This window comes from Aphanomyces astaci, assembly GCF_000520075.1.
Source record: "Aphanomyces astaci strain APO3 unplaced genomic scaffold supercont1.76, whole genome shotgun sequence".
NCBI lineage: Eukaryota > Oomycota > Saprolegniomycetes > Saprolegniales > Verrucalvaceae > Aphanomyces > Aphanomyces astaci.
In genome coordinates this window covers 82,281-109,828 of record NW_009798339.1, presented here as the reverse complement: position 1 = coordinate 109,828, position 27,548 = coordinate 82,281, and the positions used below count along the sequence as shown (strand labels likewise).

Below are 27,548 nucleotides of genomic sequence, written 5' to 3'. Positions count from 1 at the left end.
GGCGGACTGTACGACCCGACTGTGTTCTTGGGTGGCGTAGCTGGACAGTTACCGATAATGTCCTCACTAGCCAAGTAATTGATTCGGCTCCTAGTAGTATTAATAGTTTGGGCTTACTATTAATAGCACGTACTATTAATAGTACGTACTACGTGTATTTATAATAGTAGGTACTATTAATAATACAGGTATTATTAGTACTGTAGTACTTGTGTTTTCACACAAGCAGCATTAACCGAATTGACGCCAGGCCTTGGTGGATGTTAATGCCAAACAACACGGCCAAAGTGAGGTTAAATATATGGAACGTAGCTACTGCAACATTTCGTCGATTTCCGCGGGCGAGAGGCCGGCTTGTTCGAGTTCGTGCTTGGCTTTGGCCTTAGCCACCTTGAGCTGCAGCTCAGCTTCCGTGGCCTTGGCGAGTAAGATACGCTCGTTCAAGAGAGCTTCGCGCTGGGCGCGCTCATGGGTTTGCTTGTCGATTAGCAGGCGTTCTCGTTCCATGTCCCATCGATGCTGCAGGTCTTGGCGGCGGAAAGCGTCGGGGATGTCCACAGGTTGGGGGGGAAATCGGACGGAGGTGTGGTCGAAAGGAAGGAGCTGCATGCTGCTGCTTTCATCGGCCACGACAGTCGCCTTGGACGTCCGCTTCTTGTACCCTCGTATGACAATGGGCATCGAAGGCGCCGACGAGGACGGCACTTCCCCAAGTCCAGTTTTCAGGATTGGCTGAGTGGGCTGTTCGGCGACGGGCGGGGGCTGCACTTCCAGGGACGGATGGCGGTTGATGAACCGACGGTACCATCCTTCGCCCAACGTAGCGTCGGGCTTTAACTGCTTGATCAAGTCGTTGGCGCGCTCGATGATCTCCTTCCGGCCCACGGGGTTTCCTGCGGTTTGCATCCCCAGCATCCACGCCAGCAGATCATGCTCGTACTTGAGCGTCAAGCTGGGTTTGGACCCGCGTCGTTTCTTCTCGGGGAGGATGCCCCGCTTCCGCTCGCGGACACGCTGCATCAAGGTTCGGTACGGGATGCCTGAGGTCTGGCTCACATTGATGCCTCTCTCCTTGTCGTCAGCTACCCTGCTCACTGCCTGGACGAGCTCGGCCTCCGTGTACTGGCCGCGACGCAACCGGACCTTGCTGCCCATGTGAGGTCAAGACAATAAATGCCATCAAAGACAGTCATGGACACTTGCTATTTGTATGCTATTCAATTCAATGTTTTAAAATATGTTACAATATGATTGGTATATATGAATTTTATCTAGCCAATAAGTTCACTTTATTTATTCAGATTATTCAGATACAATCTATCTGCTGTGCAGAGAGCAGCGCAGCAGACAGACGACAATTCAGAAGCATGAGTCTCATGACGAGCATGTGGACGCAGACGTTGGCGCAAGCGTCGCGGGTGGAGGAGCGCAACCACTTCCTCTTCACGCCGCATGTGGAGAATGACATCAAGAACGTCGTCAAGAAGAACATGGCGCATCAATCCCGCGATTTGTCGGGTTGGGACTTTGAGAAGAAGGTGAGCGTGCTAGCGGAGCTCCAAGATATGGTCGAAGCGCCGTGCTTCAAGTACGTGGACTGGGGGGGCGCAATTTCTACGAAGGCCAAGGGAATCTCGTTGTTACCGCTCGTGCTCGGCCAGGAAGCCCTTTTGGATCTATGGGCGTACATCATGGAATTTTGCGACGTTGTGCCCGTGCGCACGGGTGCACGCGGTCTGTTCCTTCGCCTGGCCGGCTGCATTTGCCGGCGCCACGAGTTTGTGAACGACGTCGAGATGCTCGGCATGCCGTTGAAGATGGACACCACCAGTACGTTTCCTTGTTCTCCCGTGTCGATGTCGTCATATGCGTGCGAATGATGGTAGTCGAAGCGCGGTACTATAGTCTCCTCGAGCAGAGCCTCCAGTACTGCGCCACCAAGTTGGCGAAAAGCCGCATTCTCACGCAAGACCACGCGTACTTTGCATCGCACATATACACAGCGGCCTTTTACCGGTGCTCGTCCGTCGCGGCTCCGTTGATCTTGCATGTCATCGAGGCCTACTCGACCCAACTCGAAGACGCCCACACATCGACCAAAGGAACGAATCATGCAGGATTATCATCGTCTAGTCCTGGGGCGATTCATGCATGCTGGCTGGTTCAAAGCGGTATGTATATGCAACCCCCATCCACCTACCTCCATATCGCATGACATCACATGCAGTGGGTACCATGCGACACGTAGACCCATCAAAAGAGTTGTCGTCCGCCGCCGCGGTCCCAACATCGTCGAAAGAGCCGTCGCTCGAGGACGAGGCTCACACAGCAGCAGAAGCCCCCGAGCCAGAAGACCACCCGCCCACCCCCCACGACCAGCCCCCCCATCTCTCCGATTCCTTGACATCATCATCCGCCTTGCCCTTGATCGAACGACGAGATGCAGTGATAGCGCACTTTCGGCAGTTCAAAGCCGCCGCCTCCATCGCCCTCGGCCTCGACAATAACTCGACCCTCACAAGCAACTTCAACTCGAACAACTACATCCAGCGGCCATCGATTCTTCCAGTGCAGGCCACTCCATTCGCCACGCTGGACCTGGTCTTTCAACACGTAAGCCTACTATTTATATGTAATTACCTAGACGTGGCCTACTTTTGACACACTGGTAGCATTCAGAATCGAACGAGTACGAGTATTCTATGAATTGGATTTGCTTGAAATATATATACTGTACTTCGATATATATATATATATATGTATATACGTCATAGGCATCGATTTCTATATGTAGATATCTTTCGTTTTTAATATATATATATATATATATATATATATATATATATATTGTCGATTTGATACAAATTTGGGGAGGGGGTGCAATCGAATCGCGCCGACCAAATAACCGATCCACAATCGATCTGATTGGTTGTTGAATTTCATGGAGAAGGTTTTGATTGGTTAATACGTTTGAGGTCATCTAGTCCAATCGATTTAACTTCCAACGAGAAACCACAAACAATACAATGAAATTTCACTCGAAAGCACAATATATATATATTATGTTTAATCAGAACAAGTATTCGCCAAATTGAATACCTCTTTTCATATGGGTGTAGGGGTTGCGGTCGTCCAGTGACGACGACGATGTGGCGTTCCTTGGGTCATGTCCGCAGCTGTACGTGGACGCGCCGCTGCTCCATGCGGAAGTGGTCCGCACGGCACTTGGGCCTTTCTTAGACCGGCTCAAGACGCCGTCGCGCGACTCGGTAAACCTGGTCCTCGCGTTCATCTCGACGTTTATCGAGGACTCGTCGGCGTTTCTCAGCAACGACCGCGCGACGACGGTGCTGCCTTGGCATGTCGTGCCGGGGTACTTTGTATGCGTCCGCGCGTTCGTGGGCGTGTTCCGGAAGGTCTGTCTGCGCCGCAAAAGCCGCCGCCATGTCATCACGAAAGGCGCCGACGTCGTGCTCAATCCATGGTTTCCATATTGGACCTCCGCCGAGCTCGAGCCAGTGTACGACGGCCTCGGGGATGTCCTTGCCCACGGCGGCGGCGCGCTGCTCAACGTGTTTGTCCAGGTAATAAGGTAGATGATACTTGGTTTGCAGGAAGATCACGCCATATGTGAATATGTCTGAGACGTGGGATAGCTTGGTTTTTACTTGTGTGTGACGTGGTGAGATAGAATGAATGAATCGATGGTTGCCATACCTCCCAGCAGTCAATGGATACATGTTTTTGCAGGTGATCTTGGAAAACACAAACATGTACGACCCGCAGAGTGTCGACTATGCGTTCAACGTACTTCAAAATGTGTTCGAGACGGCGGCGGCATCGACCCATGACCGTCCGCGTCCGTCGGGCGACCACCCGCCGCCGCCGCCTCCCCGCGGGACGTTGCCCATGGAGCTCGACCTCGAGTACTTCCTCTTGGCATTACGCCAAGCGCTCACGTCTTCGCACTTTCAAATTCTGCTCAAAGTGCTCGCGTTTGTGTATGCCACGGCAGGTACAGTACAATCTCGCACTCGATCATCGCATGATCCTTTTGTATATCTTCATCTCTGGTCGTCGTGTTTGCAGACTTGTTCGAGTCGAAGCGCCGCCAAAAGCTGCTGGCAGGGGTCATGCTCCATGAGCATTTCTTTCCCCTCTTCTTGCACTGGAACGAAGAGGTACGTCGACTCTTCCCATCTCCCTTTGTGTTGTCGTCTGCTTGATGTGAAGTCCATGGCCGACAACCAGGTGCGCCGCATGTTTGGACATCTCGTCGTGCACAAGCTGTTTCTGTCGTCGCGGCTCGACCTGCCCCTTGTGTCGGACCGCGTGCTTCTCGCGTCTAGCCCGTTCTTCCGGCCGCAGCACGAACCAGCGCCCCATGTGCTGCAAGGCCTGGCGTCGTACTTTGCGCCGCCGCCGTCGGTTAAGAAACTGTCGGCGCAAGCGGTCGCCGAAGACCACAATGCCGCGCTCGAGCGGCTGATTGTGTGGGACACCACCGCCGCCCCCCGCCAGTCCAACCAAAAGCAAAAGCAAGAGCGGCTCTTCCGAGACAGCCTCTCCAACGACGACCTCATGCTGGATCTGTCGGTGACGAGCAAGCTGGACGCGATGCTGAAAATGATTGCCGAGCAAGTGCAATCCCACGGCGGCGACGATGACACGACGGCCGTGTACTTTCCGCGGCACCTCCAAGTGTACGCGCACAAGGCGCTGAGTCAGTACGTTGGCTTGCTCTGGATGTACTACAAGGTCGCGTTCGACGACTTGTCCGTCGCTCCGTCGGCCCCGACGTTGGAGTTCAACGTCCAGAACTTCTTTAGCAGCGACTAATATACAGTGTGATCCATCATTCCGAGCGTCCTTTGTGTTCGTTTGCCCGAAGATTTGATGCATTCACTCGAGGAGATCCTCGTTGGAAACATGGGAATGGTTGACGGTAGTTGGTTAGGTTAACTTGCCTGCATATTCCCTTGCTGCTCCACGTCGATGCCCACATCGACATCGGTAGGGCTTCGTGTGATGTTACTGCAAAACGTCGTCCAAGCGTGGGCGATCGACTGCAGTTCCCCTCCCTACGCATACACATGTAGCGCTGATTTGAGTAATGTCATGCCAAAGATTGAACGATGGCGGCGCACCACATCGTTGAGTCGTTCCAAGTTTTGATTCAGCGTGTGGAGGCCCATCATGACCTCGCGCATTTGCTACCATCAAAAGGAACACGTTACGTCCATGAGATTGCGTGATGGATGCAGCAGGCGTGCCTCAAGGATCGCGTCATGCAGCACGGCCTTCTCACTGACGTACGCCGCGCTCATTGTGTGCGCGGGATGGCAATTTCAAAAATGACCCTCTGAAGTGCGATTGACTCGAAGTGACCAATCACAGGTCGGTATTTTTTCGCAACAACTTGGCCATGGATGCAAATGACACCGCTGTGCGCGAAGACGCTTACTTCATGAAGCAAGCGCTGGAGGAGGTAGGTACACACTCATCACGATATAGTAGAGCTGCATGCTCATTTCGACTACAGGGAGTGAAAGCACTGGACCGCGGCGAAGTTCCCGTCGGATGCGTGTTTGTCTTGGACAACGAGATCATTGGCCGCGGAGGCAACAGGACGAACGAATTGTTCAACGTACGTTGACGTAGGATATACTCCATGGAGCTAAGTCAGTCCTCGTAGGCTACCAAACATGCCGAACTTGTTGCCATCGATGCTATGCTAGAGGGCGACCAATACACTGCCGCCACCTTGCGCGACTGCACCCTGTATGCAACCGCAATGTACTACTATATACAGCTCCATGATGATGATCATGCCCATTGTAGATACGTGACATGTGAGCCATGCATCATGTGCGCAGCAGCGTTGGCCCTTGTCCAAGTAAAGCGCGTGGTGTTTGGCTGCCACAACGACCGTTTTGGCGGGAACGGGTCCATCTTGTCCCTTCACGACCCCACGTACGCCAGCTCCACCATATTGGCCATCGTTAAACTCCATCGATTTAGAGCGTTCCCAGGCAACGACCATCACATCGGGTACCCCATCACGCACGGTTTGATGAAGAACGAAGCGATCGCATTGCTCAAAGACTTCTACGACCGAGGCAACCCTCGAGGTACGTTGCATCATCACCCTCACAGCCATGACATTCGCATATCCTGTCATCTAGTGGAGCATTCCAAAAAGAAGCGCAAACGGCGGGCCGACTGACGGTAGTACTCACAGTAGTAAACTATCCTATAGTTAGTATACTGCACTACGTACAGTACAGTACATATCACTATAATACACACAAGGACATACTAGTATCATCCACAAACACTGGACAACAGCGTACGCGATCAAGGATTGGACGTCCACGAGGACAAGTCTCGGTTCGAAGTGACACTGTGCACACGTTGAAGGGCCGCGTCTGTCCCCACGCGTTGAGCAGGTTGAACATGTTGGGACTCGGTGGGAGGGGGGGGGGTCGTGGTGGCGGCTTCGCGGCTAGAGCCCTCCTTCCAGCTGTGGGTGGACAACTTTAACCCACTGGCCCTGCGTTGCGATCCGCCGCCGCCACCGTCCGTGGTGGTCTTGGCCGTTCGATAATCGGACGCTGTCAAGTGCGACGCGCTGCCGGTGCTGCGCGACGGTTCAGGCCCAGAGGTCGAGCCTTTGCGACTTAGCGAAGTAGTCGTCGACGATCCCTGAGACGTGGGCGGTACGGCGTGCAAGTTGCCCCGGAGGTAGTCGTCGGCTTGGGCAAACAACGTCGCTTCATGGTGCATCGCCAACGTACAGCGGCGGATATATCGGGGAAGCACGCGACCGCCGACCTACACGTTTACAACATGTGTGTCAGATATTGTTTTCGGCTCCACGACAGAGACGCGCACGACAGCATGCCGCGCCATCCCCCCGTCCGCAGCAGCAACAGCTCGAATCAATCGACCCAACTAACAACGATTGCAACATCATCCATGCCAATATAATATACCCGTTCAAAGAGCAAGTCGACGGCTTCGAGCTTGAGCGTTTTCTTTTCCAGTCCGGCGCCGCGAAGGAAGATGGGGCCGTTGCCGATTTCAAACTGGTTTTGCGCGTTCGTGACGGCGAGAAGGTAGACGCTGCCGAGCACGTTCGTCGTGGTCTGACGGAGCTTGTCACGGCGCTCCATCATCTTCATCTCGAGCCCGAGGACCAACTGGTTGGTGTACGGGTTACGGTACACGGCGTGGTATCGCACGCTCGGATTGTCCAGCACTTGACTGAGGTCGTACACTTGCTTGTCAATGAACGACGCGCCCACGGTCGTATCGAGCACGACCACGTCGTACATGCTCGACACCACCGCCCCCTGGGCCTTTTCCTTGCTGGGGGAGGACGATGCGTCCACGACGTCGACGTCGTCGTAGCGGGCGGCGGACGCGTTGAAGAGCGCAATTTCCACGGCCTGGAGCTGATCGATGGGGATTTCCAGCTTGGTGCAGTGGGTGTACGTGCCGCGGTGTCGCAGCCGCTTGATGCTAGTCGGAACCTTGCCGCCGTTGGACGTGTCGCGGTAGTACGCGTTCTCGCCATCCGAGGCTTCGAAGTCGACCAACGCCATGCAAATCGTATATAAAAAGAACGAGACAAAGTCAGCCTTGTCGAGAGTCTTCAGAATCCCAGCGCGGAAGCTCCGCAGCACCCGCTTCTCCTCGGAGCTCACGTGCTGGCCGACGGGAACGCCGCGTTGGCGCGCAATCTCCTTGCGAAGCGCCAGCGATACCTCTTGCTGAACCGTGGAGAGCCGATTCATCATCATGAACGTCTGGCAACTTTTGAGCATCGCCGTGTACTTGTCGTCGGCCACGGCGCCGCCAAACCAACTCGTGAACGGCAGAGCACACAGCGTGATGATCGTCACCGAGTACAGCACCATGGACCAAAACATCGTGTCCGCGAGGCCTGGTGGGCCTGGCTCCAACCCCTGCGATTTCAGGTCGACGTAGTAACTCTGGTACAAAAAGAAGATGGTCCACACCGCGGTCATGGCCGACGCGATGCCCGTCATGTCCCACGCGCCGACGCCAATGCTCTTGCACATGGTGCGCGCGTCGTTGATGAACTCGGACAACGACGCCTTCTCCTGGGGCTCGTTGTCGTCCACGAGCATCTGCACCACCGCGTTGTCGTGCAGAAAGACCGAAAACCACTTGATCACGAGCGTCACGCGCGCGAGAAATACTGCCAGCTCCTCCGCGAGCAAAAATGGCAAGATGATGGCCAGCCCGTCAAAGTTCTTGGTGTTCATTTGGGTAAAGTCCATATTCGTGCCAATGAACGTGAACGCGACAAACAGCACGTACAGGGTGCCGCACACGACGACACTTCCGAGAGATACGGCGCTCGACAGGTCCTTGTACCGCATGCTACCCGCCACATCGGCGCGGATGTTGTCCAGGACTGTGTCGACAACTTGCGCGAGGACTCGCTTCTTGGTCTCCTTGTCTGGGCTCGTGACCTAGATACGATCGAAGAAGTCAAGAACTTCGAACGTGAAAGGAGCGGGGGGGTACCAGCTCATCGATACGCGGCTGTCGGACGCGGTAGTCCAAGCAGGCCTCCCATTCCAACCGCAAAAACAACTTGAGCGCTTCCCATTCGAGCTTGAACAGCGCTTTCCACGACCGCAAGACGGGGCGGGGCAGTACCCCCGTGACCACAGCGGAGCAGTACACGGCCGACCCAAACCCGACCAGCACCGCGTACATGACGAAGATGCTCGAGGCCAGCGCCCAATTGGCTACAGTGATAAACAAAGTGTACCCAGGGCCAGTGAGGATGAGGTACAGTTTGCGGGTATGTGGAATGGGCAGTTGGCGCAGAGTGTGGATGTGGAGGGTACGAAGGAGGTAGTCCGGCGCGTCTTTCCACTTTCGATTCGAGTAGTCGGCAAGGATGGTTTCAATGGGTTTATCCAGCACAACACTCCACTCTTCCTCGTCTTCTTCGGACGAAGAGTACCCGTCGTCGCCGTCGAAGCCGCCTTCTCCTCCGTCCGTCGTGACAGTCGAGTGGCGATACCTCCACATACTCTTGATTTTGTTGACACTGTTGACCATGTCAGCCTTGGTTGGACTCAAGTTTTTGAGAGTTTGGATCTTCTCCATGAAGCTTCCCTTGCTTGGACTCTCACGTGGGCTCGTGCTGACTTCTACAATGTGTTCGATGTCAACTTTGAGTTCTTGTACGATGGCTTTGGCTGTAGCGCCGACTTCTGCCACTGTCTCCACCACATACTCCTCCACTTGCGCTACACGACTATGCGCCTCATGCGACATCGTGCGTGGTGTGAACGGTGGCGATGAAAGGCCTTCGCGGCCATTGTTGTTGCCACGTTGGCTCATGGCTTCGAAATTCAAACTCGCACGATTTCAAAAAGGCATATCTTTGGCGACCATTCAGTAACCAATCAAATTGCATACAAACGTACTTTAATGGACTTCAATTTCACGAATCGCACTTGACAGGGTATTTGGATGACCAATCGTTGCGACGAGCGTGAATAAATTGGCTCCTGCTGTCGCTGGTCGCCGCGATGGGAAAGACATCCAAGGACAAGCGGGTCAGTAGATCATACATCATGCCGACATAACATGACGCTATGCGTAGGACATATACTACCGCAAAGCCAAAGAGCAAGGCTATCGAGCTCGATCAGCATTCAAGCTCATCCAACTCGATGAAACGTTTCATCTGTTGGACGGTACATCAGCAAACATGCCGTGTGCTGCATGTACATGACGCTGTATGTCTACGTAGGTGTCACGCGCGTGGTTGATCTGTGTGCCGCTCCTGGTGGATGGACTCAAGTGATTGCCGAACGATTGCATCCTGCGTACGTTAATTGCCCATCACTTGTCTAATGGGGTTGCTTCAGGGAGAACCCCGACGTCCAGATTGTCGCGGTCGACCTCATGGAGATGGCGCCACTAGACCACGCGATTCAGATCCAAGGAGACATCACAGCGCAATCCACGGCCGACGCCATCATCGGTCACTTCCACGGTGGCAAGGCGCACCTGGTTGTGAGCGACGGCGCGCCCGACGTCTTGGGGTTGCACGACTTGGACGAGTACCTTCAAGCGCAGTTGGTGCTGGCTGCGCTGAACATCAGCTTACACATCCTCGAGGAGGGCGGGACGTTCGTGGCCAAGCTGTTTCGAGGCAAAGAAGTGTCGCGGCTGTACGCCCACCTCGGTCGATACTTTCGCCACGTTGTGTGCGCCAAGCCCAAAGCAAGTCGCAACTCGAGCTTCGAGAGCTTCGTCGTGTGCCAAGGCCTGCATTTCTCCCACGGCCCCCCCACCTCCATGGCCCTAAACTTGTTCGATCTCCCGTACGAACACGACCATGCCCGCCTCGCAGGGTCGACCCCCGTCCTCTTCAAATCGTGCGGGGACGTCGATGGCTGGGACGCTGACCAGTCGTACCCCATTGACGACAACAACACGTACGCGCACCAAGAGCCGCTCCAGAAACCCATCAACCCACCGTATGCCCTCGCTAAGAAATCCAAAACAAAGTAATATGCTGTCCACACTAATTCGAGTTTTTACTCTATTTACCGACGTCCACGATTTACCGAACATCCGAATGCCCGCCCGTCTGGATGCCACCCACCAATATTATGGGATATTGGAATATTGAATAAAAAACATTTTTCGACATTGCAGGAAATTCTTGGGTTTCAAGATCCAAGAATGATTTTGGGTGTTGTCTGGATGCCATAGAATAAAAGAAAGTTTGGAAATGAACAGCCAATCAGAGGATAGCGCAGAGCCGCAGAGGACTTTGTCCACCCAGAGAGGACCACTGAGGATAAACGTCCTCCTTGGTGTCTTGTGGACGAAGTCGAGGTAGTGGTACTCCATCTCTCTGGCGAAGAGTTCCTTGGCCAGGCGGCGGCGGATGAGCCATCGGAAGGCAATCACGATGGCCTTTCTCATTCCGAAATGCCCCACAATTCAACGCGCACTGTCAATATCGTCAAAATATTCTACTCATGAGTAGAATAATATTTCTTGTGGTTTTCACGATATTTCTGATAAATTTATGGAATATAACTTGGTCCAGAAATGGCATCCAGACACGCCAAATTGAAGTCGCTGAGATTCTTGAATATTTTGCAAAATTATCGCGATATTTCTCAATAAAAGTGGTATCCAGACGGGGCCTAACGTAAATAGGGAGATTTCGCAAAGTAATCCGTGTCCGTAAAAATCACCCTCAGAATTTAGTACAATCACGGAAACTCATGAAACTTTATAGCTCAATCGGATAATCAGAGGAAATACCAGGAGAGGTTATCCGAACGGGTTCCACTAGGTGGTTTCTTGGTATGAGCAGGTGGATAAGCGAGGATGACTTGACGCTGTTGATACAGGCCAACCAAGAGCGCCCGCGAACATTTAGTCTTGAAGTCTTGGCGGGTGCTCGCGTGCGACTTGCTTAAAGTTCCTGGCTTCTCTTGCCAGGAACTCGAAGTTGACGGCAAGAAAACGTCGCACAGGTTCCACCTGATACTCGACAACCACGAAAAGGTCCAGGAGTTTGTGTACTAGTATTTGTATGGTGTCGACCGACGGTATGAGTACGAGCAGAAGTCTGCGACAACGGGCAGGCTTCGCGAAGCGAGAACGCTTGACAACCATGACAAGTTCTTCCACATGCAGTATTACAGCTGTATTGCGAAGTAGCTGCTTCGTTATGTTTATTCCGGACGCGGAAATCTATTTACTTGAGTATAACGTTATGGTGCATGTCATCTAAAAACTTCCCACAGGCCAAATCGAAGAATGGAGGTTTTATTATTTAACGTACAATTAATGTCTGCAGTTAACAATATAAACCTAAAATCTAAATACGTTAAATACCGATTGCTTGCGTTTTATCACGGCAGTGGGAGGTTAAAGGTCCCACCTGCCTCCGGATATTATATACGGATAAGAGTCACATACAAAAATCAAGAAACATCTCAGCGGCCAAATATCCAATCGCCGATGTAAAATACCGCTAACGTTAGGTTAAATATCCATTTCTGGACCAATTCATCACCAAATTTGAATCTGAGACGTAGAATTTCTTCACCACATTGAGATCTGTCGATTCTACGTCTCAATTTGCTGAAATTAATTTTGAGTAATGAATTCTATGAAATAGAAGTCAGAAAATTTTATGAGAAGTTGGTAGTTTATAGATGACATGCCCCATACTGCAAAATCGTCTAAATTTACTGTTAATCCGTGTCCGTGGACAAACCCTGAAATACGGCATATTTTTTGTACTCTGACCACCTCAACTTAACCCTGGGGATTTAGCATTATACTTCGAAGTATGTGCACGCGGGGGTAGGACGAAGTCCCGGGGTTACAGGGTTACGGGAAGAAAATTTGCTTGAGCGGTTTTCAGTCTTGGCTGAACGGTATCCAGATTTATTGAACGTTTCCCATAGTCAGTCTTGGCTGAACGGTATCCAGATTTATTGAATGTTTCCCATAGTTTCCTGGTCGTGTCCTGTGTCATTTTTCTCAAGGACGCGAACACGGATCGAATTGACAAATCGCCCCAATAACGAGCTTCTTCGACGAAAAAGCTCGTGTCAGTGTTTCGTGTCAGAATATACGGAGTGATAAATAGTTCTTCAGGAGTTACCGTGGTAATTCGAGTACAGTATTCATACTAGTTACCGTGGTAATTCGAGTACTATATTCATACTAGTAGTACTTACTTCAGGAGTACAATGTACAGTAGTACTACTGAAATCGACATACAAATGCCAAGTCAAACGGATACCTATTTTCCGCTGTCACCGCAGGGGTACGTAGTTATTGTGGACGAGAAGACCCTTGGATAGCTATTAACTGTAAGTCTTGGTATTAATACATGTTGTGTGTACTAGTAGCTTAGTACGATACGCAGAACAAAGGTTTTCAGACCTTGATCAAAACAGCTGTGACATGTGGTGTGTTGATTTACAAACATAAACGGGGCTCGCCATTGGAGTGTATCCGGAAACATGAGTATTGTCCGGATTTGACCCACCAATCAGGTTGGAGAAGAGCGCCAGTTTGTATCGCCTTTGCCGCGGTGAGTTTGACATCGGAGGAAGAGATTGCGGAGTAACCCCCAACCATGGCGACAACTATATTACCGTCAACAAGCCCAGCAGCATCTAGCAGTGTCATCTCCATACACGACTTCGAATATGACACTTTGGATCCTTCCGAGATTGAGCGCTTGTCCATGGAGGAGAAGCGCCGCGAACGTCGCGCAGCCATTGAACTGGCCCATGAGCGTGAAATGGAGGCCATTCACGCGATTTCCAGGGCAGAACAAGAAGAGCGCGAACGTATTGAAGCCGCGGCTGCCGTCGATGAAGAGCGGTGGCAACAAGAGGAATTGGCTGCCATGGCAAAGTTCCGAGCGGCGCTCGAGGAAAAGCGGCGCATTCGCCAGGAAGACGACGCGCTCCACGACGAAAAGGTCATGCAAGCTGTGCTGCAGGCATCGTTGATGGAGTTCAATGCGCGCGGACAGATCGAGAATCACGCCGGCGAGGAAGATTTGTTCCGGCAGTTTGAATCGGATAAGGCGTTGCGGAACATGGAGAGGCAAAAGGCATTGGCCCATGCGGACAAGTTCAACAAGGTGCAGATGGTGTTGGACACGAAGAAACGCGCACATGCTGCCAAGGAGAGCGCGCGCTTGGCTATCGAAGAGTACCAGGCGAAGGAACGGCTGCGACGAGAACTGCTTTGGCAACAGGAAGAAGACGAGTCAGTCCGTGTGCACATCGAACAACTGGCTGCGGTCCGAAAGCGCCAAGATGAGGCCGTGGTGAAACGGGTGGAGGCGGAGCGCCGAGCAGAGGAAGCCATGTCCCGCGCCAAGGAACTGCGGCAGAAGGCGCTGGTCGCGGCCAAGCTGGTGCGGCAGACGTCCCGTCAGGCCATCGAGAAAGTCTTGCAGCAGGAAGAGGTGGTGCGATCGGAAGATTACCGCCGGCAAATGGAGGCTCTGGACAAGGACAGGGAAATTGCGTCCAGGGTACGCCACGAGAAGGAGATGGTTGCAAAGGAGAAGTTAGAACATGCCATCCACCTGCGCGAGAAGGCCCTCGATGCTGCGCACAACAAACTGGCAAGTCTCTCGTTATCGCTTGACGGTGACTCGTGGAGTAGGCAACCAAAACCTTAGTATTTCATCGTGTTCTTTCAATGAGCAATACGTTGTTGCTGGCGGAAGAGTCGTTACAGCCTGCAACCGTATGCTCCGGATATACATCCGGATTGGTTTCACTTTACAGAAAGAAGCTGTGAGGTTGTTCTTTCATCGTTCGCTAGTCCTACTGGTAATATATGCCCGGTTATGTATGCGTTCCAGACATGTGCTGTTGTACTGTATATTTCGCACTGGAAGCGCTTCTGTTCGTGTTAAAGCGGGTTGGTGTGTTGTGCAACGCTTGATGATTCAATTCATGCAGCTGGATGGTACATCCAATGTGAACAATTAATTTATGTATTTGTATACCAAGGGCATTCCCAACCACTTCGACGATCTGTACTTGCTACACCGTGACTAGCACAAGTCTTGAAGTGCCGCGTAGTTGAGCGAACGGTAGTAAGGTAAAAGTTCAACGGGGTTGAAAATAATTTTACTTTTATTAATACTTTTAACCTTCCTACACCTTTCCCTGAGTCTGGTTAACTTTTACCTTTTACCACCTTACTGTAGCACCGCTTTACCGAGTAATTTACCTTTTACCACTCGTTGATTAAATTTTACAGTCCACTTGACTGTATACTGACTGTGAGTACTAGTATTATTTACTGTAAAAGTACTATCAATAGTACTTGATTTATGTATTGTGGGCCCTAACGTTACTCGAAATTCTACTGTACACGAAATTTCCATGCGCGATTTGTTCAATGGATCCAGCAGCACGCTTCTACAGTAGTCGGTCCTTCAATAAACAGAAACCTCTGTAATGGCATCATTTATATATAAAGAGAGGTTCAATGCGAACCCAATCCAAGCGAAGCACTGTGGACGATATATACACTACCATAGAGAGCAACCACATGCGCGTCCCCCCATTACCCCGAGCACAAACATGAAACAGTTGTGCTACCTCGTGTCTCATCTCTGTTCATAGACTTCAACCTAAGAGAACCTTAGACTGTATTTTTACCTTGGCGGAGTTAAAAACGGTCGGCATAGTACGCATGCTGCCGTATTCTCGTTGGGATATACTGTTAGCTAAATTTAGATACATTTTTTATGATGAATCAAAACGAGGCATTGATTTGTTGGCGTCGTCCCAAAAGTAAAAATTCAGAGGAATCACAATAATACCTGCCTGGTACAGTATGTAGGCCAGTTTAACGGAACAGTAAATCTATATATAACCTTAGTATTAATATCGATTTCAACAATGTATTCGTGACATCACAGAGCGTCGCACTGTTATGTCGTACTTGTACTTACCGATACGCTGAAATGACTTCACAGGGTAATAACAAATGTTGGGGCCTACTATGTTGCGGCTCGATCGGAGAGCAGTCGGTTCGTAAGAGAAAGGCGTACGCCGACAGCAGTTGCAGTTGAAAAGGCTCTATGCTACAGAGTTTTCAAGCAGAAAATGTGGATTATTTCAAATCGAACAATTGTTTTTTTTCTTTTTTACATACTATTTTGTAAATTTGTTCACTGTCAATATTTATCACCTTTTGCTTTTTGTATCAAAGAAATTGAGAAATGCTACTGTAGTAAAAGCTTGACAGTACGCTGGACCATACTGTATTGTGATCTACCCAAATGTCGTCGCCCGTACTGACCAACGACGACGACATTCCTCAAGGCATCCCGCTAGCGCTGGAGAGCGACGTACAAGACAAGCATCTCTATAGCACCAGGGCGAAAGACATGGCGGTAGTGTGCGATGAGGAGGAGAAAACCAACTCCAGCGCTGAGAAGCTTCACGCCGCCCGATCGGCATTGATGGCCGCCGACATTGAGCGAGAGGCGGCCGCGCGCGAGGCGGTATTGAAATCCGAGGAAGAAGCCGCACTCGCTTCCTTCCGGGCCGCTCTCGAGGCAAAACGGCAGAGAAAGCGCGATGCTGAACTCGTCCACTACGAAAAGGTCGTCGAGGCAGTGTGTGCGGCGTCCCTTTTGGAGTTTACAGAGCGCCAGCGCATTGAAGCGCAGATGGAGCTCGACGAGACGAGTCGTCAAGCGGCGGAAGCTGCGCAGCGCGAGGATTTTGCCGCATCGGCGACAGCGGCGCGACAGTCCAAGACCGTCGCAATTCAAAGCGTGTTGGATCTGAAATCCAAGGCCCACGCGGCCAAGCAAGCCGCGCGAAAAGCAATCGAAGACTACGAGGCGAAGGAACGCGAACGACAGGAGAAGCTGACAAACCTGACGGAACTCGAGGGCCAGCGGGAGCTCGAGCTCCAGCTTGAAGCGATGAAGCAGCGCCAGGAGGCCGCGACGGCGAGGCGGCTGGAAAGCGAGCGCCGCGCGATCGAGGCCAAGGAGCGGGCCCAAGCGTTGCGGCAGTTGGCGCTGGACGCGGCCAAACACATGCGGGACACGGCCAAGGTGGGCATGGCGGCCGTGCTCGAGAGCGAAGACAAGGTGCGGGAGCAGCACTACGCTAAGGAACTGCAAGCGGTGCAGGCGGTGAAAGACGAGGCGACGAGTCGACGTGAGGAAAGCGAGCGACGGGCAGCCGCAGCAGCGCAGAGGGCTACCTCCTTGAGGGAACAGGCGTTGCAAGCCGCCAAAGAGCTGAGAAGTACTTCCAAGCGAGGGATGGACGCCGTGTTGGAGAAGGAAGAGGTGTTGCGTGGCCAGAAGTTTCAAAGTCAACTGAGTGCCGTACAAGCCGAACGAGATGAAGCCACACGAAGGCGCCAAGAGTGCGAACGAAAGGCGAGTGACGCTGCAGAACGGGCACGGGTCTTGGTGAAGCAAGCTAGCTTGCACGTGCCCCCACCACCGCCCCCGTGCACACCAGCCATCGACACCACTCTACAGTCCAAACTTCACGACAGAATCGACTTCACCTAGCGAACTGATGGACGACACATGAGGTGTCAGTGGATGTGCAGGTGGTAGCGCCGTACTATCGAACAAGAAATACTACCAAGGCAAAATGAAGTTTGGGTCAGCATGTAATACTAATATATATCACTTGAAGTTTATTTGATTGTTCAACAAATCTCAAGTTCCCAGGTACTCCGTACATGCTGTACTACACGTACTACGTAGTACTATTAATATTAATACACTACTTAATTATTAATAATATCAGTTCTACGAGCTTTACAGTATGAAAAGCAATGCAAATGTGTTTTAGAATCATCTAGCCAATCAAAGTACACTATTGTGTAATTTTGAACCAATCATCGATCATCACAGTTTGGCCCAACAACCAAAAAGGATATCTTTAACAGACATTAAGCTTAACTGTAAAATCTGACACAAAGTCCATGTTTCAACTTTATCAGAGCACCTCCAACGGTAAATTCAAACCTAACTAGTACTACTACGTACAATAGTACTGCTGTACAAGAAGTATAGGTTGAACTGTAAGTGTTTCTGCGGTTACTATTTTGGCACGAACGTTATCCGGACATTTTACGTTCCGCAGAATTTCGATTTTGGAGTGAACTACTCGAGTACTGTACAGCCTCAAACCCTCCCGTGGGATCCTACTAGCACAAGAGTTTTCTGTCTTCCATATTCGTACCGTCGAATTGAACTAACGTTAGCTTACTATTAATACTACGTAGTAATACTATTAATACGTAGTATTATAATACGTAGTACAGTACTATTAATACATACTACGTAGTACTATTAATACGTAGTACATATTATACTCCAAGTAGGTTATTAATAGTTACCGGTATAAACGTTATCTTTACAAATCCTATGGACCGTTGAAAAACTCCTGTGCCATCCCAACATCTGGCAACCCCATACCATAATGTCGAAGAAGAATAAATTAACCTTGTGGTGCAATCTGGTCCACGATAGTAGACGGTATTATACATCATCGAGTAGGTGGGGATTGCTCTTCTTGTTCGGCCAGTTGATCGTACAGCAAGTCTCGGTAGGACGCCCCGGCGTCGTCCAAGCTGCTCGCGGCGTCGCTGCTGTCTTCCGTCTCCGAGTGAAACGACCCTCGGGACAGCGACTTCATGCGCACGAGTCGGATGGTCGACCGATACAGCGCCACGTTCTTGACAAGCCACGGATGGCTCAAGAGCGTCGGGATCGTGGGTCTTGCGGCCGGGTCCGACGTCAGGATCGACGCTAGCAGGTCCTGCACCAGCTCGGAGAGGTGACTTGGGAACTTGATCGAGTTGCGGTACACTTCTTGGCGCAGCGACGAGAACGAGCTGTCGTCGAACGGGGAGCAGCCGGTCAGCACCGCAAAGAGGAGGATGCCGGTGCTCCACACGTCGGCGGGGGCGCCCGCGACGCCTTCGTCGCGAAAGTTGGTCGGCAGAAACAGCAGTTCCGGGCTGCAGTAGAGCGGGGTCCCGCACACCGAGTGCAACGCATCGGCCGTGCGCTCCGACAAGCCAAAGTCGATGAGTTTCACTTGAAAGTCGTGGGTGAGGAGGACACTACCCATGTACAGTAGTTAGTATAAGGACCCCAATGGGCGATTCAAGCGAAGGATTCGAAGGACTTACTTTTCGAGTTTGACGTCGCGGTGCCAGACGTTGAGGTCGTGGCACGCGTGGATAGCACGGAGAAGCTGGTCGAAGCAGTGGGCTGCAAGGGGTTCGTCCATCTTGTGGAACGCCAACACGTATTCCAGCATGTCGTGCCCGTCGATCAACTCGTGGACGATGCATATTCGATGCGACGTCTCGATCGCCCCGATGTACCGAATGATGTTGGCGTGATCCAAGGCTTTGGCGATGCTCAGCTCCGATATGATCTTCTTGAGCCGGCGCTGGACGCGGGACACGGCTGTGTCCTTGACCTCGACGTTGTCGCCGAGGATGGACTTGCGGACTTCGATCATCTGCGCTTTGTCGAACACCTTGATGGCCACGCGTTCACCCGACGAGTGATCGAGGGCCGCGTACACCGTGGCTGTTGCGCCGTTGCCAATCACCCCCTCAAATGTGAACTAACAGACGTGACCCTCCACCGTCAGCACACCAGGAGCATGATAGTCTCATCTTTACCTTCTTGAGCAGCTCTTCTTCGGTGATCTGGGGGCCCATGATGGCCCGAAGCTGTGCATCGAGGGAGACTGTTCCCTTCATGACAACGCAGTAGTTGTTGCTGTGTGGTTATCTCCGGGCGGCCGTTGCTCCGCAGTCGCTCATCCAGTGACGGGAACGGAAATGCCACGAACGATGTAATCCTGTATCTAGGGTAACGTTACAGCATCATTCGGTTTGGCAGCATCCAATCTCAACCGTGGAATCGCAACTGTCAGGGATAATGCCCAATCAAAACGCAGATGTATTTATACACACGATACCATTGGCTACAAACAATGCCATACAATCGAGAGGTTGCGATTTTGAGATCCGTCGCCACCAATCGGATACGTCCAAAGGCAAACGACACCACTTGACCTTTTGGCCTGGGTATGATATTACCAGCATTCGAATTTTTTTGTGGAGCCTACAGTAAGGCAGGAAGGAGGAGCTGCACATAATTACGGGCGGCTTAAAACGGCAAAGATATTGGCACTTCTCCCATGACGCATATAGAAAGAATTCAACTTGAACTGAACTTGCCTCCTTGAACTCTACTGACGTTACTGGTAGATCCCGACGCTTCGGTGATTTTTCTTCTTGGTATGGGTGGATTCACTTGATTTTAGTATGCTTTGTGGTGCGACTTCTACGGTACTTTTTAGTATTAATAGTTGCAGAAGCAGTAATACGACTAACGTTAGTACGGAGTACATACTATTAATAGTACTACGTATTAATATTACCACTATGAATAGTATAGTCCAACATGTAGTACTATAACTATGTCTCATACTATCAATATTAGTATTAATCGTGGAGTACTAGTTACTGTCAACTGGGGAGATGCTCGATTAATAGTTACTACGTAGTATTACTCGTTGATTAGTAGTGCCACTCATCCGGATAACCATGACTGCAATTGATTGGCTGATCTGATTGAAGCGAGTATTGGTTGGCGGTGGAATTGGCAGCATTTTCACCGAAGGTTGGTTTAAATCGAATCATCATGGCCCCGAAGCGTAAAGTGTCCGCGATTGAAAATGCCGCGATCAAGAAGAAGGAGCTCCAAGATGTGCTGACCCCTGTGGACCTCACGCCCAAGCAATCAGGCTACGTCAACAAGCAGCGCGTGTTGGTCTTTGCATCCCGAGGAATCACCACCCGGTACCGCCATTTTCTTGACGACCTTCGCAAACTGCTTCCGCATCACAAGAAGGATGTCAAGGTACGATGACCCGTGTGTTGCTATCTTACTTATCATTCTCATCTTGCATTGTATAGCTCGACGCCAAGGACACTCTGCATGTCGTGAACGAGATCGCCGAGATCAAGGGTTGCAACAACACCGTGTTCCTTGAGGTAAGGAGCGTCCATTCTCCTGACCATTCCTCAGTATTCTCAACTATCATTAGGCGCGCAAGAAGCAAGACTTGTACATGTGGGTGTCCCGCACTCCCACCGGTCCGTCGGCCAAGTTCCTCGTCCAAAACGGTACATAGTACTTCTCTACCTGCCTTCTTAAGTCGATCCTTCCATCCTGATAATCGAACCTTCTAGTGCACACCATGGACGAGCTCAAGATGACAGGCAACGCGCTCATGGGGTCCCGCCCGCTGCTCACGTTTGACGCCGCCTTCGACGAGACCGCGCACATGCAGTTGATCAAGGCGCTGTTCATCCAAGTGTGGGGCACGCCCAAGGGCCACCCAAAGAGCAAGCCGTTTATCGACCGCGTCATGAGCTTCTACTTTGCCGATGGCAAGATCTGGTGCCGCAACTTCCAGCTCGCCGACGAAGCCGACACCAAGAAGCTGGAGCAGGCGGCGCTGCATCGCGGCGAGGAGCTGACCAACCTCATCGAGATCGGCCCGCGCTTCGTCATGACCCCTATCCGCATCTTTGACGGCAGCTTTGGCGGCGTGACTCTGTACCAGAACCCCAACTACGTGGCCCCCAACGAGACCCGCAAGACCGCCAAGTACGACAAGCGCGACAAGTACGTGACCCGGAAACTGGCCGAAGATACCCGCGCGAGCCGCAACCAAGTGAACGTCCACCCCGAAGATCAATTCGCCGACGTGTTTGCCGGCGCGGAATCCCCCTAATAAGCTAACTAACAAATCTGTTTAATTTCGTATTCCTATGACCAACGTCTCGGCGGTGAAACGCAATTATAACTTATCATGTTCTCTGCACATGTAAGCGCACATTCGTCACCATTGCAACAGCAAAGTCACTCAAGTACGCCTAGAAGTACTAGTATGCACAGTTACTTTTGATTGCCAGTACTACTTTTGTATCAAGGACTCGACGATTGCTAGCATCATGCGAGCCATGGTGGTGGGGCCAAGTAGGGCGTGGGCGACTGAGGCCTCGGGCGGCGCGAGGGACTCACATTGCTAGCATCATTCGAGCCATGGTGGGGCCAAGTAGGGCGAGGGCGACTGAGGCCTCGGGCGGCGCGGGGGGCTTACAGGGGGCAGCGACTCCATCGTCGTTTTCGATTTGATGGCTGTATCCGCATCGTTGTCGGCGACCCCCGAGGACGAAGGGGGGTGGGAGGTAGAGGAGGCGTGGAGTTGGGTGAACAGGACCGCTTCAAGAAGGCGCACTCGATGTTTCGGTCGATCCATGTTCAGCTCGTTCTCCAACCGGGCCTCCGTCAACTCTGTTCGAGGTCACATTTAGCAACGACATGTGGAAAACGCATACCGGGTACCTGACAACGCCAATCCATCAATGTTGTGGAGTAAAAACACGGGAACGTATTGAGACATGGCGTGGGACCGTAGAAAGTCGGCGACTTGCGCTTCCGTCCACGTTTGCATGGCCGGTTGCTGGCGATGGAGACACAATCGAGACGACCACTGGGGGTCCCACCCCCGAAGCAGCAGCACCACGGGCTGTTTTCCCTCCCTCAGTGCCAAGTCCAGCGCCGTGTCCCCGTCGTCCGCCGTCGCGAGGTCCATGCGCGCCCCCGCCACCAGCAATTCCTTGGTGCATGCCATGTGTCCGGCGGCGGCGGCAAGATGCAGCGCCGTGAAGCCCCAAGCGTTCTGGTCATCGAGGAGCGCGCCACCGTGGACGAGCGCTTGGACGCATTGCTTTGCGTTGTTCTCGGCGGCGAGATGGAGCGCCTACCGTACCAAGTAGTCGAAACTCAAGGATGAGAATGTTGACGATGGAGAATATGGACGAAGCATCACATACCGTGTTGCCGTCGGGGTCTTTCAAGTGCACGTTGGCGCCTCGCCTTCGAGTCAAACAATACCGCTAGTCGATGAGACATAGTAATGGACAGGACCAAGCTTTTTTGCATACTTTGAAGTATGAATTAGGAAACCCACCGCAATAGAAGACCCACGGCCAGGCTCGCATTCCATGCCGCCGACAACATCAACGCAGTGCGCTCGTGTTTGCCATAGCCATCGATATGCTGCAACCCCCCTTCATGAAGAAACGTGTCCACCAGGTGCACGTCATCGGCCAAACATACGTCCACGAGTGCGTCTGGAATCGACTCGAAGTCGGCCGCGAATTCTGGTGCTATCGCCATGGACGAGACGGCTATCCGTTACAAACGTAACTGCCACTCATCGCGCGTAACCGATTTTGCAATTTCTTTTTTGTGGCGATGGGCCAAAACGTGAGCGCCGATGCGACCGATATCATTCAATTCAGAAAAATGGTCCTCCTGCCATAATAACCCACAAGTTGATGTCCATCCTAGTTGTGATGTTCGACGTGGTGTCGCCCCTTTAGGTCAAGTACACGTACTACAACAACCTTGACAAACTTCAAAAGGAAACGTTCGATCAAGCCGTTGGCTTCCAAGTAAACCTTGTCAGGAACTCCTGTATTGTCCTAACGTCGTCGTAGATTTCTCGCGCGAGCTATCTAGAACTATGCAATCGTACTGAAGGTACTTCTATTGGAAAGTCCAAGGATTCACTCCAATGACAAGCATGGCTTGACAGGGCGAATCGATGCGATAGCTGACTCGAGAACCAAGGCAGCAAAGCTCGACAAACACCTGAACGAAAAGATGGATTTCTTTGCAGCCGTCGAGGAAGGTACAGTCTAATTCCTACAGCCAACATTAGGACAAGTAGTTATGGTAGTTAGTTGATCGTTTGATGCTGGTTGTGTGTGTAGGCAAGATCGTGCTCGGCGATACGCTGCTGCATGTCGCCGTGCGTTTGGGCCACGTGGAGATCATTGGGTACTGGCTGGACAACGGATTGAAAGAAAACGTGCCCAACTTTCGAGGTGCCCGAGTCCTACTCCAAAGTACTACTCATGCGGACGTTTGGCAGGGGAATTCGCACATCAAGTATGCACCCACCCAGCCATCCAATTGCTCATGGACGACGTCGTCTTGGTTCACGACGTGCTCGGGTTTGACTACGAAGACGAAGCCAAGGTGAGTGAGGATGTTGTCGTCTCCAAGTTACTCATCATTCAAAACTCGACTTGAGTACATATTCCATCGCCCCTAGACGATTGATGTTCGATGATGACTCACAACCCCCTGATACTTTCAGGTGCATCGCATTGTGCGCAGCTTGAGGCGGATGTGGCCTATGTGGGTACGTACTCCCAACGGGTCGGCTACTTCGCCGCTTTCTCACGACTATGTACCTGTTGTGGTTTATGCTGTAGATGTTTGACACCACTGAAACCGGTACTCTAGTGCTTGCTACCTAGTTAGTTACGTCCTCCTATACTTTTCTCACATCACGAAGCACTGTTGGTCAAAGTCGTCGGCGACGTCCGCAGTTCCCATCCATTCCTAAACAAGTACCTCAAGATCGCCAACACGTTGGCCGACCGGTTACATCCCCCCCTCCCCCCCCCTTATCATTGTCGGTCTTGACATTTCGACATTCCCAGGTACCGCAGTCGAGTGATCCATCTATGTCTCCCCGTGGCCATCGACTTGCTTCGAGAAAACGACACCAAGGCGTACGATGCCAAGAAGGCGCTTCTAGCGTGGCCAACCACTGAAAAGTTGCACTTGATGTGGGATGTACGACTGTGTGTTGTGATTCAACAACTATTTTGGATTACTCCGGCGTGGTTAACGTTGTCACACAGGTGCTCCAAGCGACGTTTCCCCAGTGGAAACACCAAAACGACGTGGAAAAGGACGTCGCGTACCTCGTACGACCCATATACTGTACACCATAGTGCCTTTGCTGTACTGAACCCCGCGACTCTTAACGTTTTGTCGAACGAAATGATTTGACTGTTCATGTGATGGTATGTAGCGGTTTGTGGAAGACGCCATGTCTGCATGCATCGCCATGGCGGACGACCTGCGGCTCTACCACCGCGACGCCGCGCCCGTGACGTCGGACGTGCTGCAGACGTTTGACCGCCAGATTTGGAAATCAAGACTCGCCCCTGACGCCGACGCCGTGGACGATCTTTGCGCGCACATCGACGGCGTCCAAGCGTTTGTACGCGCCACCAACCTCAAAGCGTAGCCGTGTTCGTACTTGATGCCCATGTTCAGTACCCCCCCGCCTCTCCTTGGCTGACATAAGAAGGTTTTCATTCCATCTACGATTCCTAATACTAATACATTTTAGATAGAGAATCGCCAAATCGATCGATCGATTCTTTATACTACTTCGAAGTATAAAGTTTGTTTGTAAAAGGTTGCTTGGTTCCACACTAATTGAAGTCTCACACTAATTCGAATTTCATAACACTAATACATTTTAGATGGAGAATCGCCAAATCGATTCTTTATACTGTGAAGTAAGGTGCTTGGTTCCACACTAATTGAAGTCTCACACTAATTCGATGTTGATGATGGTTTCCTGCAATCTGATTGGCTACACCATTCTGCTGTCGCTTATCCAGTTTCGAATACACACAATCCGCTCGTACGATTACCCAAACTTGCCGTCAAATCCAACAAACCCAGCGAGTTTAAATATGGGAAAGAACGGCTTCGCGTGCAGGCGGGAGCACCAGTTCCATGCGCTCGTGAGCCGGCCATCGATGCACGACCCCGCGTCGAAAAAGTTGTCGGCGCCGCTTCCGTCGAACGCTTCCCGGAAGAAATCGACGAGGATGTCCTTCTTGAGGGTCTCGGGGCCGCCAAACGACGTCTGGACGTAGCTGCGCAACTCGGCCGACGTGTCCACGAGCTTGTCGATCTCGTCCAACGTGCGGACAATGGGGCGGAGAATGTGCCCGACTTGGGCGTACTTGTCTATAAACATGAGCGCGTTCGGGACGTTCTTGTCGCCTAAATGGATGACGGAGCTGCCGACCCAGTGGTCGAGCTTGGCCTGGGTCGAATGCAGCAGCACGTGCATCGCGCGGGAGATGAGGGGCGACGGCTGGATGCGGTGCAGCCCCTGCCCCGTGTCGGTGAGCTGGTACCCCACCGACCCGCTGAGCAGGTCTTCGTCCGTGAGGCACCAGAGGCGAAACATGTCGTGCGCGATTTCGCGCCACAACGTGAGCGACTGGAGGACGTAATGGTACTGCCGCGTATGCGTATGCGACAGGCGGGCGCCGTCGCTGCCCGACACGATCGCCAACGAATACAACGAGTCGTCGTTGGTTATGTCAGGGCTAAAGTGCGTTCGTAGCAGCGCAATCATGCGGTCAATCGGGTCCCGCTCAAAGTACAAGTGGTAGTTGTTGTCGGCTATCGAGTACAGGCACTGTTGGATGTCGTCCGCGCGCAGCGTAGCCGTGACAAAGCGGTGGGTGATGGTGCGGATCGCCTGGTCCTTGGCTTTGATCTGCTGCTGAATCTTGGCGCGCGACTTGTTGCGGTTGTCTGGGGCTACGACCATCGTCGCCACATCGATCAACGGATGGTCAAGAAGCCCCAGCGAGTCGTGCGCCTCGAGCAGCGCGTACACGGTCTTGAGCGGCTGGATCGGACTGAACCCGAGCAGGTCCTGGATGGCGGGCGACACGGCGTCCTGGAGCAGGTACATGAGGATGCCGTACTCGCCGCGCATTTTTTCAGGGTTCATGATCTTGTACCGCCGGCCGAGTTCAAACAGTTCGCCAAAGAACCCCGCGAGCGGATCAAACTGCTTCTCGTCCAGAAGCGTCTGCCCCGCTGTGTAGTCTATGGACACGACCAGCCCAGAGAGAAACCCGGCGATCTCTTGGAGCTGCATGCGCGTCCGCTTGGCCGGCGCGTTCATGGCGGCGTCGACCTTGTCGGTGTAGTGACACACGTTGAGCGCGGCTTCGAGCGTGCGCAGACGCTTTCGTTCTTCGTACGTCAACCGCAGCGGGATGTACTTGGCGCGGTCCCGCATGGACGAAGATGACGACGACGACGACGGGGCGTCCGTCGAGGAGGTCGTTGTCGTCGAAGTTGACTTACTGCCTAGGAACAACGATCCCATCAAATTACAAATGCTTTTCCTTGACGCGGTCCCGCGAAAATAACGCGACGACGGCGTTGCCACCGTGGACGAGTCGTCGTGCGCTTCGTCATTACTGCTGGAATCATCACCTTCGGTAAGCCGAGACGATTCATGCAAGGAAGGAGCAGCGGCCACCACAGCATTGTCCTACCAGTGACAATGTCAGTCCACATGCGTGACAGGAGGGTGGTGTATGTTCCTCGACCTTGTCGGCGGAGGGGATGGCGGAATGAAGGATGGGCTGGAACGTGTGGGTCTTGCGATTCCCCTTGCGGTGCTGACCCCCGTAGCACAAGCGACAGAAATGGTCGTGGCATTGTTCGCAAAACACTTCGGCGGCTTGGTGTCGGCATTCCACGCATACCGACGCGTCCAGCTCCTCTTCGTTGTCCACGACGGCGTTCACGTCCGTCGTGCCGACCACTTGGGAGGCAGGCACATGCACATCGACATCCATCGACGAGTCGTCGTCCTCTTCATCAGAGTGATCGAGGAGCTCCGAGAGCCGCCGCAGCCGATAGAGTCCCTTGCGGTCGCTCATGATTGCGTGGACTGGTATGAATCTCCCCTCGGAAACGGACGCCATTTCATTGGATGTAATTCAGCCAATCAAAACGCAAAACGATATGAACCAGAAGAATCTGCCGCACCTAGCAATGCGACCTGCACCCGCCTTGCCGCACACAAGCGCCGGTCTCAGCACTTGACATGGATGATGCTTGTGGCTCATACTCGTCGTGCTGCGAGCCGGACTATCGGCTGAAGGTTCCGCAGATAAACCACATCACACAGGGATTGCACCAGGTAATCGATTTATATCCAATGAAATTGCTATGAGCTGAAATAATT

The 27,548-nt window shown here is 52.2% G+C and overlaps 13 protein-coding genes across 21 annotated transcripts; 8 read left to right on the top strand and 5 right to left on the bottom strand.

The window, feature by feature from the left end:
- The first annotated feature begins 1,305 nt into the window (after positions 1-1,305).
- On the top strand, positions 1,306-4,865 carry H257_15841 (hypothetical protein). 6 transcript variants are annotated; one of them, XM_009844084.1, is made up of 7 exons: positions 1,306-1,830; positions 1,887-2,171; positions 2,249-2,613; positions 3,120-3,584; positions 3,751-4,015; positions 4,090-4,181; positions 4,252-4,865. In XM_009844084.1, exons 1-7 carry the CDS (start codon positions 1,368-1,370, stop codon positions 4,837-4,839), a joined length of 2,523 nt encoding a protein of 840 aa, XP_009842386.1. In that variant the 5' UTR covers positions 1,306-1,367; the 3' UTR covers positions 4,840-4,865. The 6 variants fall into 6 exon arrangements, with proteins under 6 accessions (XP_009842386.1, XP_009842384.1, XP_009842382.1 ...); XM_009844082.1 differs by having other exon boundaries at positions 2,228-2,613; XM_009844080.1 differs by having other exon boundaries at positions 3,751-4,181.
- Positions 4,866-4,921: 56 nt separating this feature from the next.
- H257_15840 (hypothetical protein) lies at positions 4,922-5,339 on the bottom strand. The gene is made up of 3 exons (XM_009844078.1): positions 5,274-5,339; positions 5,148-5,213; positions 4,922-5,081 (listed from the first exon to the last, which is right to left on the bottom strand). Exons 1-3 carry the CDS (start codon positions 5,325-5,327, stop codon positions 4,959-4,961), a joined length of 243 nt encoding a protein of 80 aa, XP_009842380.1. The 5' UTR covers positions 5,328-5,339; the 3' UTR covers positions 4,922-4,958.
- Positions 5,340-5,403: 64 nt separating this feature from the next.
- H257_15839 (hypothetical protein) lies at positions 5,404-6,516 on the top strand. Its single transcript, XM_009844077.1, has 6 exons — positions 5,404-5,488; positions 5,543-5,647; positions 5,696-5,781; positions 5,842-5,973; positions 6,022-6,131; positions 6,186-6,516. Exons 1-6 carry the CDS (start codon positions 5,426-5,428, stop codon positions 6,224-6,226), a joined length of 537 nt encoding a protein of 178 aa, XP_009842379.1. The 5' UTR covers positions 5,404-5,425; the 3' UTR covers positions 6,227-6,516.
- Positions 6,358-9,472, bottom strand: H257_15838 (hypothetical protein; the record flags this gene model as incomplete). Its single annotated transcript, XM_009844076.1, has 3 exons — positions 8,560-9,472; positions 6,996-8,504; positions 6,358-6,834 (listed from the first exon to the last, which is right to left on the bottom strand). The coding sequence occupies exons 1-3, from the start codon at positions 9,388-9,390 to the stop codon at positions 6,358-6,360; spliced, it is 2,817 nt and encodes a 938-aa protein (XP_009842378.1). The 5' UTR covers positions 9,391-9,472.
- Positions 9,473-9,539: 67 nt separating this feature from the next.
- H257_15837 lies at positions 9,540-10,704 on the top strand. 2 transcript variants are annotated; one of them, XM_009844074.1, is made up of 4 exons: positions 9,540-9,608; positions 9,656-9,749; positions 9,806-9,881; positions 9,924-10,704. In XM_009844074.1, the coding sequence occupies exons 1-4, from the start codon at positions 9,582-9,584 to the stop codon at positions 10,570-10,572; spliced, it is 846 nt and encodes a 281-aa protein (XP_009842376.1). In that variant the 5' UTR covers positions 9,540-9,581; the 3' UTR covers positions 10,573-10,704. The 2 variants fall into 2 exon arrangements, with proteins under 2 accessions (XP_009842376.1, XP_009842377.1); XM_009844075.1 differs by having other exon boundaries at positions 9,806-10,704.
- Positions 10,705-13,116: 2,412 nt separating this feature from the next.
- H257_15836 (hypothetical protein) lies at positions 13,117-14,429 on the top strand. Its single transcript, XM_009844073.1, has one exon. It carries the CDS (start codon positions 13,178-13,180, stop codon positions 14,240-14,242), a length of 1,065 nt encoding a protein of 354 aa, XP_009842375.1. The 5' UTR covers positions 13,117-13,177; the 3' UTR covers positions 14,243-14,429.
- Positions 14,430-15,824: 1,395 nt separating this feature from the next.
- On the top strand, positions 15,825-17,252 carry H257_15835 (hypothetical protein). The gene has a single exon (XM_009844072.1). It carries the CDS (start codon positions 15,863-15,865, stop codon positions 17,120-17,122), a length of 1,260 nt encoding a protein of 419 aa, XP_009842374.1. The 5' UTR covers positions 15,825-15,862; the 3' UTR covers positions 17,123-17,252.
- An 858-nt stretch (positions 17,253-18,110) lies between these two features.
- Positions 18,111-18,698, bottom strand: H257_15834 (hypothetical protein; the record flags this gene model as incomplete). The annotated part of the gene is made up of 1 exon (XM_009844071.1): positions 18,111-18,698. One exon carries the CDS (start codon positions 18,696-18,698, stop codon positions 18,111-18,113), a length of 588 nt encoding a protein of 195 aa, XP_009842373.1.
- Positions 18,699-18,929: 231 nt separating this feature from the next.
- Positions 18,930-19,271, top strand: H257_15833 (hypothetical protein; the record flags this gene model as incomplete). Its single annotated transcript, XM_009844070.1, has 1 exon — positions 18,930-19,271. One exon carries the CDS (start codon positions 18,930-18,932, stop codon positions 19,269-19,271), a length of 342 nt encoding a protein of 113 aa, XP_009842372.1.
- Positions 19,272-20,260: 989 nt separating this feature from the next.
- Positions 20,261-21,430, top strand: H257_15832 (hypothetical protein). Its single transcript, XM_009844069.1, has 4 exons — positions 20,261-20,512; positions 20,569-20,646; positions 20,700-20,778; positions 20,845-21,430. The coding sequence occupies exons 1-4, from the start codon at positions 20,294-20,296 to the stop codon at positions 21,390-21,392; spliced, it is 924 nt and encodes a 307-aa protein (XP_009842371.1). The 5' UTR covers positions 20,261-20,293; the 3' UTR covers positions 21,393-21,430.
- Positions 21,431-21,530: 100 nt separating this feature from the next.
- On the bottom strand, positions 21,531-22,863 carry H257_15831. 2 transcript variants are annotated; one of them, XM_009844068.1, is made up of 4 exons: positions 22,609-22,863; positions 22,498-22,540; positions 22,007-22,424; positions 21,531-21,955 (listed from the first exon to the last, which is right to left on the bottom strand). In XM_009844068.1, exons 1-4 carry the CDS (start codon positions 22,668-22,670, stop codon positions 21,693-21,695), a joined length of 786 nt encoding a protein of 261 aa, XP_009842370.1. In that variant the 5' UTR covers positions 22,671-22,863; the 3' UTR covers positions 21,531-21,692. The 2 variants fall into 2 exon arrangements, with proteins under 2 accessions (XP_009842370.1, XP_009842369.1); XM_009844067.1 differs by having other exon boundaries at positions 22,635-22,863.
- Positions 22,864-22,919: 56 nt separating this feature from the next.
- H257_15830 (hypothetical protein) lies at positions 22,920-24,977 on the top strand (the record flags this gene model as incomplete). The annotated part of the gene is made up of 12 exons (XM_009844066.1): positions 22,920-22,975; positions 23,050-23,121; positions 23,167-23,209; positions 23,265-23,360; positions 23,443-23,556; positions 23,604-23,710; positions 23,832-23,876; positions 23,950-23,971; positions 24,033-24,120; positions 24,181-24,316; positions 24,385-24,450; positions 24,558-24,977. Coding segments are annotated over 12 exons (1,064 nt in total), but the record flags the coding sequence as incomplete, so codon positions are not given.
- A 21-nt stretch (positions 24,978-24,998) lies between these two features.
- On the bottom strand, positions 24,999-27,255 carry H257_15829. 2 transcript variants are annotated; one of them, XM_009844065.1, is made up of 3 exons: positions 26,905-27,255; positions 26,789-26,846; positions 24,999-26,659 (listed from the first exon to the last, which is right to left on the bottom strand). In XM_009844065.1, exons 1-3 carry the CDS (start codon positions 27,238-27,240, stop codon positions 25,188-25,190), a joined length of 1,866 nt encoding a protein of 621 aa, XP_009842367.1. In that variant the 5' UTR covers positions 27,241-27,255; the 3' UTR covers positions 24,999-25,187. The 2 variants fall into 2 exon arrangements, with proteins under 2 accessions (XP_009842367.1, XP_009842366.1); XM_009844064.1 differs by having other exon boundaries at positions 24,999-26,846.
- Positions 27,256-27,548: the final 293 nt, after the last annotated feature.